Source organism: Cinclus cinclus, chromosome 14 (genome assembly GCF_963662255.1).
Source record: "Cinclus cinclus chromosome 14, bCinCin1.1, whole genome shotgun sequence".
In the NCBI taxonomy this organism is placed as follows: Eukaryota; Metazoa; Chordata; class Aves; order Passeriformes; family Cinclidae; genus Cinclus; species Cinclus cinclus.
Genome location: NC_085059.1, coordinates 6537897 through 6551292, shown reverse-complemented (window position 1 = coordinate 6551292; position 13396 = coordinate 6537897). Strand labels below are relative to the sequence as shown.

The 13396-nt window shown below is 40.2% G+C and overlaps 1 protein-coding gene across 1 annotated transcript in view; it reads left to right on the top strand.

The window, feature by feature from the left end:
- The window catches only part of DOCK2 (dedicator of cytokinesis 2), a 157473-nt gene that overhangs the window by 100462 nt on the left and 43615 nt on the right, over window positions 1-13396 (top strand). Inside the window, exon 30 of the mRNA XM_062502407.1 lies at window positions 12656-12734. Within this exon, the coding sequence (XP_062358391.1) occupies window positions 12656-12734 (79 nt within the window). The remainder of the gene's footprint in view (window positions 1-12655; window positions 12735-13396) is intronic.

Below are 13396 nucleotides of genomic sequence, written 5' to 3'. Positions count from 1 at the left end.
CACAAGTACAAGATTATTTTATTCTGTAAGGGTGGGAAATGTTTGTCAAATAATGTCTTTGGGGCTTCACCTGGTGGTGCCTGTGTTATGTCAGGTCCTGATAGTAAAAATTGCTTTGGGGAACTGTGTGTGTTCATGTCCCTCCAAACAACTCTGGACTCTGTGGACAAGTTGTTCAAGGCAGGTTTTGTCGCCCTAAGCTTTATTCTGTGTAAATAAATAAGTCAGCATTAAAAAAAATAAATGTTTAGAAGCTATTTAATAGTTCCCCTGTAAACACACTGCATACCTAAAATGACTTGGCACTGTTTATACTCCTTGATTATGTTGCTGTTCTCTGGAATGCATAAGGAAATGAGTTATTGATCTTACTTTATGTCTTAATTTTATGTTATATCAACAACTGAGAAGGAGGATTTTTATTAGTCTTTACAGAAATTTGGTTTGGTTTTTTCCTTTGTTTGGGTTTTGGGTTTTTTTTGTTTGTTTTTTTGGTTTTTGTTTTGTTGGGGTTTTTGTTTTTTGGGTTTTTTTTTTTTGTTTTTTTTTTTTTTTGGATGGAATGGGTGTTCTACAAAATAAATTGAAGACTAATTTAGTTTTCTACCTTTGCCTTGTTAACATTCTTTACCACAAACCAGAGAAGTAGCAGAGGAAAAAGTCACAGGGGATCAGGTTTAGGTCTCTTATAATAACACAGAGAGAAGAAAAGACAATTAAAGCAAAACCCCAGCAAACCAAACACATACACAAAAAAATATCAGCACAGTGCAGGTTTTGCATTCTCTAGTCCCCTGTTGTGAGCAGGAGGCTCCACGCAGACTTTTTCCTCCCTGGAGGAGGTGTTTTGCCTTGAGTCTCCTCTTTCTGCATTAGCATTGAGCTTGGTGAGGGCTGTGGGGCACATCTGTGGTGTGTGCTGTCACCTGGGCAGTGGCAGGGTGTAGCTGGTGGCACTTGTGAGCTCCCTGGCTCCCCTGCATGATCCTGTGTGTTCTGTGGCCTGCAGGCAAAGTGGGAATTGGAGGAGTTTTGCTGTAGGAGGGAGTGCAGCACAGGGATGTGAAATCAGTACATTTACAAAGAGCAGAGGGGAGGGAAGAACATCACCAGTGCTGCAGGTCTGGTCCTTTTTGCTGAGCAGGACACCCCAATTCCTGTTATCTGGAAGTAAAAACAGGCAGTGCCTGAATGGTATCAGGGATATTTCAGCTACAATTTGATGTCTGCCATAGATGGGGACACACAGTGAGGGAATGACTTCTTACAGGGTCCAAAGGAAGGGAGAATGGGCACATTCTTGCCCAGGAGAAATTCTGGGGAGTGAGTTGAAAGAATTGAAGTTTAACTGACTAAACTTACTTATCGAGCTTTGCCTGTATCAGGATGGAATGATTTAACTCAAATGACTTTAAATCACTGTGATAAACAAAGTGCTCTTTGCTTCCCAAGCATGCTCAGCCCAAAGCACTTTTGAGGAAGGCAGAAGCTCTGTGTGACAGGCAGTATTCAATGAGCAACAGAGAATGAAAAGGGGGAATGAAATAAGAAAATAATAATGAAATAGTGAAATACCTTTTCTTTTTTGTGTTCCACTGCCCACCCGCCCCCCCCCCCCCCCCCCCCCCCCCCCCCCCCGCATTAACAGCAGGATGGAAAGAACATATTTTTATGGCATGCTAGGTAGGACAGAACATTTTGGGAAACAGTAACATCATCATTGAGGTCATAAGAATATAATATCTGAGTTGTTTTTGTGATCCTCCATGGCGGATTTAATTAACTTTTGTTCTAATTAAACTTGCTTACTGTGTTCTTCTTATTAGTTACTATTGCTTGTGCGGGCACTTTATTCCACTCATGACACTTAGATATTGGCTATTAACTTATTAAAAGCAGTAATTCCTAATTACATGGCATTTGTGGGGAAATGCTGGGCTGGTTTAGGTAATACCATATAGTCTGTTTATCTTACAGTTGTTCGTAATTTCAATTTAGAGAGCTACAATTTCTCCCAGGAAATTCATGTACTTTATTGTCAACATGAAGTGCATGGGGAGTCAGATTGGCTGAGTAAAAGGAACTGTTAACAGGGTTAGCAACTACAGGGAAAGTGTTCCCATCCCTCCCCTTGTCCTCTGGGCTTTGAAATGGTAATTCCTCACAGGGGTCTGAAGTATTTGATCTTACCATAATTAGTACCTAGGATCAGTTTGGTTGGTGTCCAGTCTGAAGTGGCTTAGTGAGCACTTTGAGTGTTTGCGTGCCCATTTGGGTTGGTTTTTGAACCTTGTCCACACTGTATTAAGGTATTTAAAAATAAATGGAAACAGGGTTTCACCAGCACATTTCAAGGTCAGATCCTACTTGCTGAGAAAAATCCTGCAAGATAACACTGTAGGGTATTTTCTAACACCAGGAGTTCAGCTTTTTCTAAAATATGTTTTCATTACCTGTGTATCTGAGTGTTTTCAGACATCTGTCAGAGTCAAGTCTTCCCCAGCGCTTTTTAAGTCTAACTTGAAAGGTTTAGCACTGCAGGTATTTGGCAAAAGAGCTGGAATTGTTGTCAATTTTCTTTCATTATACATACTAAAAATAGCTGCTTACTTGCTGATGAACTGCTTTGTAACACCCTCCAGACGTGGCTCTCACGGAGCTCACACTTGGAGCACTGCTATTAATTCAGCCAAAGCTCACTGTGCCTTCAAACCAGTGTCACCTGCAGCCCCAGGCTCCTCAGCCCTTCTCAGCCTGCCAGGGCTGTGGCTCCTCTCAGTTATCCTGGTCCTGGCCAGGCAGCAAAGGGATGCAGAATAAATTCCTCTTTGGAGCCCAGCAAGGGGCTGCTGGGACTTTTTGTTCAAGAGAGGACAGTAGGGATTTCAAGCCTGAGGTTTTTTGTGTTCTGTTCTTCAAAGATCACCAGAGAATGGTTCTGTGGCTCCTGAAAAACTTATTTTCCACATATGGATGCATGGTCCTGAACACAACCTCGGAATAGAGTGTTCAAGGCCAGGTTGGACAGGGCTTGGAGCAGCCTGTCCCAGTGGAAGGTGTCCCTGCCCATGGCAGGGGGTGAAATCAAACGAGCTTTAAGGTCCCTTCCAACCCAAACCATTCTGTGATTCAACAGACTCAAGTTGAAAGGAAGGGAAATTTCAAATTATTTAAAATATTTGAGCTGCTTCTCGGTCTTCCATTTATCTGTTGGTGGAAATAAAACTTATCATATTTAAAAAACAAACAAAAAACCCATACCAACACCCCAGATGAATAGTTTAGGTTAGTTTTACCCTGAAAGCTGATTCATTTATGTAACTAAGGTTGGATGACAGTGTTATGGTTTATTTTGTGCAAATAAGGCAGAATTTAGAAGGCTGATCTGCTGCATACAAGCATTATTTTCTTTGATCTTGTTTTTCTCTGCAACTTTTGACTGATTTAAACATCTTATAGAAATGCTATTGTTTTTATAAAGGTTTGAATTTTCAGGGGAGCAGAATACATTTATACACAGGCATATTGCAGAACTTTATAATCATAATGTATGAAAAAATACTTTAAGCAACAAGTATAAATGTCTAACAAAAATATTCTTTTATGCACAGTTGCAGAAAGGGCTAAATTAGGTGTTATAACAAGTGCAAACAAATGTTATTGTTTAGTCATTGATTTAATTGTGTACAGTGATAGGATGTGTCCTTGGACAGTTTGGCTTTGTTATGAGACTAAAAATGTCCTTATTGAAATGCAGTTTCCCTGTTAATATAAAGTTCTTTTCAGAGGGAAATTTATTTATTTATTTGTTGTTTCCTGTGCTGGGGTGTTTGGTAGATAATGCTTCAGTGTTCTCAAATTTGTATCTCCTGCCCATTAAATGCAGATTCTTCTGTTTCCCCATTTCTCAGTCTCTAGAAAAGTCAGTGTTTGTAATCAGGGAAATGTCATTAGCTAGTCCTGGGGCACAGGGCTGAGACAGGTGAGAGCAGAGGCAGTGCTTTCCCTGTGGGCTCTGCTTCGCTCCCACCGAGAATTTCCCTTCCAGCTGTGGCTGATCCCTTGGTGCTCTGCTGGCAGCTCCCAGCTGTAAATGGGGTAACTGCACCACCTAATTAGTGGCTTGTCTTCATTTTCTTCTGCCTTCACTCAGAGTCAGGATTAAAAACAGGAAGGAGACGAATTTCTTGTGTTTGGACTTGGTTGTTTATTAAATCTTATCTAAAGTACAGAGAGTTCTGCAACACTTCAAGCTACCAGCTAAAAGTGAGCAAAACAGAGGTGAATCTAGCTAGCTACAAGGTCTTTTAAAGCTAAACAGTCCAATAGAGAATTAACACCTGTATTATTTATACTTTTGACCCAATAACCAAACTCCTGTGACACACAGTGCAGCACTAACTGTCCAACCAAAAACTACTACCTGAAAGCATGAAGAAGAAGGAAGAAGACAGAAAGAGACAACACTCAAGAACCTCCATGTTGTCCCATACCTATTACTATATTCTAAAAACCTCAAATTCAAAACTCTTCACCATGTGAAATCACACACTTCTATTTAACTACACACCTGTGACTTTATCACTCAAATTTGGAAGCCTTCTCCAAGGCCTCGGGTCAAGAGCAGTGTTCTCCAGGGGGTCAGTGCCAGAAAGCACAGAAAGCTCAGAACTCCCAGGCTTCTGGGATCCAACACCCAGCCTGGCACAAAGAGTCACTTCCATCTGCAGGTGCCTGACTCTGCCTGTGCCAATGTCACCCTGTCCTGGCATCACCTGCATCCTCCTAGCACCAAGGTGCTCATTCTGCACTAGCTCTGCATGCTGCTGGTTGTTATCTATGTTGTGGAATTATCTGCTTGCCAGGAATCCAAACACTTCATTATGTGGTGGCTGCAGCAGATAATCTGCTCAGCAAGGGAGGCAGCTTCCCATTGTGGTCATGGTACAGAGTGGATGCCTGGTAGCTTTAAACTGCAGTAATTTATTTAATCTTTTATCTGAAATGCAGAGAGAAAGCATGCAGGGAGATGTCCCATTCCCACTCCCACTGCAGAGTGTCTCATCTTTCCCGAGATCAGCTGCTGGGATGCTCACACTCCCAGACTAAGAGCTCTCTGAAGTAAAAGAAAAGTCCTCAGTGGAGAGAACAACTCAAGACAAAAGAAAAGAAAAAAAAAAAAACACAAACAAAAAAACCCCACTTGGTAATTTGATGTTCTCAGGAAGTTGGTGAGATAAACTGTTATTTTCCTAGATACAACTTCAACTTGCAGATAGAAACCCCTAAGGTTCTTCACTGTATGACCTATTATAAAATGTTTCCAAGTATTTTAATTTTAATAAAACATCTGGGGATTAAGACAATGAGGAGTATTTTCCCCTCTGCAGAATATATGTGCAAATGAGTAAAAAACATTGAAGAGGTTACCCACACAAACTGTTCTATGTCACTGCAGAAAAGACTAAAAATTCAATACTCATGATTTTCATTAGTTATAAGTGCAATTGAGCAATCCTTCTGTGTTCCCCATCCTGAGTAACTTTGACCAGAACTCCATCTAATTGGAGTTTTTCAGGAAATAAAATATATGCAATTTCCTTGTATTTAACATTATTTTGAACATATTTTTTTACCAGAAGCATCACAAAATAACCCTGCTGGTGTATTATGTATTTGCTGCATAATCACATCTTTTAAAATTCATAGTCTGCTGGTTCAATGCAATGAAAATCAGTGGAAGAATGGAGAAGTTATTTTGCAATATCAATTCAAACTTCCTTTAAAAGTGAAGGCTGTGGGAGTTTATTAGTGTGTGACATCCTGACACAGCCATGTTAAGACATTGCATTCATCTTTAGGAACAGGGTTTCATCTTTGTGTCTGATTCCCTGTCTTGATTAGCACTAAAGACAGCGTGTGATTGTTAATTTCTTCATTAATTCAGAATATTTCTACTATGCAAAAAATTGCCTGGAATGCACAGAAAAGCAAAGGAGATGGAAAGAGAAGAAAGTCACTATAAGCAAAATTACTGAAAGTAATGAAGTACTGAAACCATTCAAGCTGCTTTACTTAGAGCCCGTTCTGGCAGCTCTTTGTACGCTCCATTTTCAAGCTATGAAGCTCCTTAAAGCATTCAAAACATCCCATTTCCAGGAGTTTGGCATAAAACATGCGCCTAATATGCAGACTTGGAAATGTATTTTGGCTCATAAATGAGAGCTCCACAGTGTTTAAAGCGTGCTTTGGGTAGATGCTGAAGGAAAAGCCACATACAAAGAGCCTGTTGGCCAAGTCAAGGGTCCCACGTGGAAACTTGGCCCAAAGCCACTGCACATTCCTGACTCTCTCTGGGAGCTCATTGTGCTGCTGCCACAGTAACTCTGACACATTACAGCATGCAATATTCTGGATGCTCGGCATAGCTGTTTAATACAGATTTTCAAATAATGCTAATAAGGAAAACACAACATATATTTGAGACAAGTTCCAGATATTGTAATTGAGGCAGGAGCAGCTGGGGCACAGCCATTTTGAAGCAGTCGTTTTCTGACCATTTTATTTAGTTACACTCGGGGTGTGCACTGGAAAAGAATTTAGGAATATGGCAGTTGCCATGTCAATAGAATTCAATATGAATGGTTCAAGAAATTATTCTTCAGCCTGTAGCAAAGCTGAGTTGACACAAGGGAGAAATATGATGAAATTATTCTCCTTTCTTTGTGCCACTGGCCATATTTCTCCAGTTACCATGGAAGTGGATTTCTTCCCAAGTGTTGCCATTATTGTGCTCTTCATAACTAGGTTTCGTGTAGCCACAAGGTTTTTAAACATTGTTTCCATCTTGTATTACCCTTCATTTCTAAACCAGTGATTGCCATGCTATTAGGAGATAATTTCTGCTGTTGCTTTGTGAAGAGTTTTGCTATTTCACCTGTAGTACCTTTGTGTTTTAGTCTCTACTGTCACACTGATTGCTTGTCTGGTCTCTCTTCCGTGTGTTTTGTACCATCCAGCATTGATTTATAGTTGCCATTCACTGTTCCAGTCCTTGACAATGGGTAGCACTGGGGTTTGGGTCTGACCCACTCTGAATCTTCTCCTTCTGTAACGTGTCTTCTTCTGCATGCTCTGCACACAACAATGTGTAAAGAAAAGGTGGCAGAAGCCCACAGGAAAATCATTTGAATTAAGCTGCTTTTCCCTTGTGTTTGCCTAGTGCTACAATACCCATCAGGTGTCTCCTGCACAACATTTTATGAGGATGATATTAAGCAGTTGATATAAATTATGTACGAGTATAGTTTTGGCTCTGCTCTTCCCTGCTCCAGATCTCACAGAACTGGCATAATGGCCAAACTTCTTCTATCCAAACTCAGAAAATACCTTTAAAAATAATAGTCAGTACATCCTCCAGGGTTCGCAAGAACTTCCCTCGTATTCCTCGTCGGTTCAAGTAGAGGATTCACGGATGAAAGTGCTGATTGATCACTTTGGGGATTACAAAAAAACACTGCAGTTAGTGTAACTCCTTCTGGCTTGAATTTTGGACCAAACTCTCTGAAGGAAAAACACTTAGGGTTTGTGAGAAGAAGTTGTGATTTATAAAAATTATCTGTGCCTTCACTGCTTTTAGACGTGACTTTAAAAACCTCATATATGCCATCATTTTAACGGTTTCTTTGAATAAGTTTTCTCAACACAGGAAATATGCTTTTTTAAACTTCCTTTGTTTGTGTCTGATTATCCAGTAGAAGGTCATACTTGACTCATTTTTTCCACCTGTCGTGACATCAGTGCAGTCACAGCGTGAGGAGCTACAACAAGCTGGAGTTTGAGGTGATGCTCAGGAATACCTAAGTGAATTCATTCAGCCTTCACCTCAGTGTCTGGGTTACTCATCTGAGAGCTGAGGCAGTGAATTCAGATTTTAGAGTCATGTGAACCTAAAAAGGCATTGAAGAGCATCTCACTGCAGCTGGGCACTGCTTTAAAAGAATTCACCCGAAGAGTCCAAGGAAAGGTCTGTTCATTATTTTGGAAATGTTTCTAATGCTGGATCTGATTTATGCACCTTTCCCAAAATCAAGTGTGGACCCAGAAGGGTTCAATTTTTGGAACAAGGTGCAGAAAAAGGCCAGCTTTTGCGAAACCACCTAAGAACAGTCAATGCAAAAGTAAGGTTTTGTTTGGGCTTTGTAGGGCCTGTTGTTTGTTTGTTTGTTTGTTTTGTTAAATCCTCTCCTTGTTTTATGCTGCAAGAAGCTGATGTAACAATTCTAACTAGCTTGCTAAAAATAACTGGGAGTTGCAGATCTGAATTTTAGGTTTATTACCTATTTACACTTCAAAAGCAAGGACAACATGCAGACCTATTTTACTGTTAGACAAAATCGTCATCTGAGAAATAGCCTTGAAATCTTATTTTGATTAATATGTTTTTCATGAATACAGAATTCTTTCCTTGCTCCATCTCAATCCCCCTGTTTTATTTTGAGTGAGAATCAGTTTGAAATCAAATTTTTATCTTAGGGTGAGATGAATTGCCAGTTTTTTCTGTCTTAAATTATTTCTCTGTGTTACCTAAGGTACTGCTCTTCCTTGTTTAGAACAGACACATCTAAGTGTGTGGAACTGAGTACAGTGGCACAGGTTTCTGTTCTTTGGGTTTTCTTTCCGACCAGAATTTTTGACAAATGTCTCTGACAATACAATAAAGTAAAGCAGAGGCAGCAGGAAATTCAGAGAGTGAGTGAGAGAGAGAGAGAGGAAACAGGAGCAGTCCAACTATGGCAATTTTGTTGCTGTCCTAAGCCAAAACCCTACATTTTTATACCCACATTTAGCCCAGAGACTTTGGACTTTGAAGATCTTCCATAAATCTTCAGGCCCAAGAGTTTTATATGAGCTGTACATTAGAAGCATCAATCCTCATAAACTCAGGAAATATCATCGAAGTTTTTGTGGGTAAAGGAGTTTCAGCAATTTTAGATCACATTTATTTAGACTGATGAGAAATTAATTCTGTAGAAAGTGACTGTAGAAAAGTTATTGTTTCATTAAAATTAATTGAAAATGTGACAATTTAATTCAAGTCTTTAAAGATTAGTATTTTAAATTACATTTTATCCTTTTTTTTCCATCAAAATCTCACACTGTTTTACAAGTACCTGTTTATTTTCATAGTCTTGGCTACTTCATTAATGCCCCTTTTTGGTGAAAGTGAAGACTCAGGCAGGACAGTGAAATCATTGAGGCATTGGCAGGAGCCAGGAATAGCATTCAAATCCACTGCCTAAGTGACTCCCAATGACAGGAATAGATACACCTTTAGGCAAAATACAAACGCATGAAAATATTTGGAACTTGACAGCCTGGAAATATTGCATGCTCCCTGAAAATGTGTCATTCCAGTCTGTCAGATAAAAGTATTTGAGAGAGTGAAAGGGATATTTACAGAAGACAGCTTACATATAGTTATATTGTATAAAAACCTGTAAATATTTTAAATATTTTCCGTGATTTCTACTGGGCATTAAATACCTCAATATTTCTTGAGGTGTCCTTGAGTTTTTTCTATACAGCTAAAAGTAAACCACAAACTCTTCGCAAAAATTTCTATTATCCCCAGTAATATGTCCATAGTAGGAAATAGATTTCTATTAATACATTTCATGTGTGTTTAAGCTGTGATTATTTCTACTCTATCATGCATGATGTTACTGTTAAAAAGAGTAACATACTGAAGTGTGGGGTAATTTTGTTGCAAGAAAAGTTATTAGCACCAGATTATACCTGAGTGTGCCAAAACTGGATATTTAGGTGATGTGTTTCGCCATGGTGTAGGAACAGTGTGGAAATGCACAGAAATAGGGAATTTAAAACAGCCTCAGAAATGGAAGACACCCCTTCCTGCTCCAGCCAAAGACTTTGAGTGAAGGGAAATGCTCTCCCTGAGCAGCTGGAGCTCAAGAACTTGCTTATGTGAGTTGGCAAGAAAAAAACTTCATAAATCCAAGGGTCTAGAGCAACACAGAGCTATGGAAAACTGAACAGTGAAAAGGCCTTGACCTAAAATTCCTGTTCAGAAGAAGAAGAATGATGATGATGATGATGATGACACAGAATAACCTGTCTTGATTCTGCCGAGCTGTGTGGGATTTTGTGCTGCCTGAAATAAATCGCTCTTCTCGAATCCCCTTTTTTTGCAACATCTTGAACAGTTTGTGTCAAGTATCAGGCAGCTGGGAGGCAATAAATGTCCCCATGTGAGTGGAGCCTCGGGGAAGAATGGGTTTATTTGCTCTTGGGCAGTGTGGGACTGCTTCCAGCAGGAATCACATTTAGGAATTGATCACATAAAGGTGGCAGAGCCTGGGAAATGGCACTGGGGGCACAGGGCAGCCCTGTGAGCACTCACAAGGTGTTCAGCAGAGCAGTGATAGCCTGCAAGTGATGGCACTGAGCAAAATTAGATTTCTTGAGCTGCAGGAGATTTGATGTCTGTTGCCTTGTCACAGATCAGCCCCTTAATTCAGCTGGCAAGATGAGCTGAGGCAGTGCTGGAAGATGAGATCAGAGGATGCCCTGGACCACGGCTGGTCCGGGAAGCTCAGCTGGGTGTCTGGGATAATGCCGTGAGTGACACAGCACCAGCAGAAATCTCTTACACAAATCCCTGCCACAGCTCCTGCAGCGTCCCTCTGGTCACCTGAACACAGAGGACTTGGCAAGGTGTGACAACGTGCATAATTACTGAATTTCCTTGATCCCATCAGCAGTGCAGGGGAATGTTACATAGATGGAAAGAAATTCTTCTTTAGGTTTTCACAAAAAACATTTTTTTCCTGGAGAACCTCACCCCCAAAAAGGGATCTCACTCCAGCCAGTCACTGCTCTAATGAAGCTCACTCCTTTGGGTGATTGCTCAGTGGTTAAGTGGGATTCCCTGTCATAAACTTACCAAAAGCTGAACTTTTCCTTTACCTCTCTCATTAAGAAACTGGACTTAGCCTTTTTTTATTTTTTTTTAATTTTTTTTTTCGTGATGGGAGTAAAACTCCTTTCCCTGACTGTTCTGTTTCTCCAGTAGCTCACAGAGGGCTGCCGGGGGACGAGTGTAACAGCAGAGCTTGTTTGCTGTGTTCTACCAGCCTCCAATGATCAATGGCATTTAATTGTCCTCCCTTCTGTTTAGCCTTTGCTGTGTCTGATCACTTCTGAGCCACTATAAAATTCAGGCATTCACTCACCCACTCAGCAAAGAGCTGCAGAGCTGAGCAAGATTCACACAGAACCTGGGTTTGCTTATTTTGGATGCACAACCTGGCTGTGCTCAGGGCTCTCTGAAGCGTCCCTGAGAATGTGTGAGCACTCAGCCTCTCATCTCCACGGTACTTTCGATTTTATAGATCCTGTCACCTCCCTCCTCTGTCACAGTGTCCCTGACTGAGGATCATTTCCCACAATTATTTGCGTGTTGTCTTCTCTCCTCTTTCTTTTTCTATTTGTTCATCCTTTTGAGATGGGACACCAAACAGAGAATCCAGGACAAGGACACAGCAGTCCTTTGCCAGTAACATATGGATATCTTGCACTTTCTTAATCTTTTGCTGATAATCCTAATTACTGACTTACTGCTTTGTCTGATGTTGCTAATCACTGAGATGGTGGGGATTTCTGGACCTGGCTGTTGTAACTATTAGATTTTTTTCCTGACTGGGAGTATCTAGTTGACAGCCAATCATTATGTTTGAAAAATTAGGACTGGTTTTCCCTTGTGTTCACCTTTCTATTTGCCCCTACAGTGTTTTTCATAGAAATATTTCCACTTAATAGCTTTTAAAAATTACCTATGAAACAGAGGTAGGTGATCACTTTCAGTCACTTTCCAATTTTGAAAACAACTGAATTATTAAAATAAACTTTATAAATATTTAAAGATAACATTGATTTTTGTTTTACGCATCTCCCTTTCTGGGAAGTCAGACAAAGAAATTAACTTTATAAACATGACTTAATCATGCTGCATTAATCAAGAGCTTAAATAGGTGCTGCTCTTCAGGCTGGAGGGGTAATGTTCATGCTCTTACTCTTGGAAGAAGTAACTGTATAGTATTTTGAATGTACATTTTCACTGTTTGGAATGTTTTTTATAATCCACCTGGGGAGGAAGGTGGGCAGAGGTGTTGTCCTGCCCTCCTCACCTGTGAGAAAACTGAAAAGCTGCACTTAATAACTTTCAAGTGGCAGCTCCTATCTAATGCTGTGAGCACAGGAACTGTGTCAGGAGGTGATGCCAACCTTGTGAATGACCTGGGTTTGGCAGAAGGTGATGCTGGATTTGAAAGAATTGCTCTGTTTTCTCAGGAATGCAGCAGAGTGTGCAGCAGGGGAAACAAAATTCTATTGTCTGACTTTTCCAGAAGAGGTGGAAAAACTGTTTGACAATTGTGTGATCATTTTTTATGGGTAGCACTATAAATCCTGTGCCACTGTACTGATTGTCACTGCTGTGCTCATGTGTGATGCTTCCAGTGTGTTCAGTGCCAAATGTGCTTCCACCACTATCACACACAGTGGGTATTGATTGCCAGGGGTTACATTCATTTATTTGTTTCACTGCCTATTTTTTTTTTATTTTATTTTTTAGGGTCTTCTTGAGAGCCATCAACAAATTTGCAGAGACAATGAACCAGAAATTTTTGGAAAACATGAATTTTGAAGTCCAGGTAAGTATTTAGGATTTTTAACTGAGCCAAGGCACCATGTGCACATCTGCCAGAGCCCCTCTGGTGCTGTGCTCCAGTGTCAGTGTCTGATATTTACAGTATCAGACAGGATAGTGGGGATTTCAGTGGGGCAGGATTGGACCATCGTCCATGTGACATCACAACTGGGCTTTGATTATTTATGATAAGGTACCCAGCAAGGGTATTTTCTTCTGTAACCCTGCTCAGGACTGGGAAGCAGAAAACTCTTTTTTTCTTGGCCAGCCAAGTGAATTCAGAAAGTCAACCCCAGTTGTAACACACTGAGCCTTTACAATGTCAATGCTATGGATGTAGGACAGAAAGAGTTTAACTTTGCTGTTTCCTAGAGTTTTTAGCACTTAGAATTTATTTTTGACTTGCAGTCTTCCCTGACAAGTCTATCTTCATCTGTTTGTTTTTATTAATTCTTTCTGTAATAATTTTTAATTAGGGTTAGTTGGGGGTTTTGTCTGTTCATTATCATTCTGTGCAACTGAACTATTTCACTCTGCATTTTACCATGTTTGGCTTCCTTTAGATAAAAATGAAAATATCTGTCGTTTTCACATTCATTAAATTGGTATTAAAATGTAAATATACTTTTAGATTCAGGATTTGTCTCTAAGTGCTGCCTGATCATG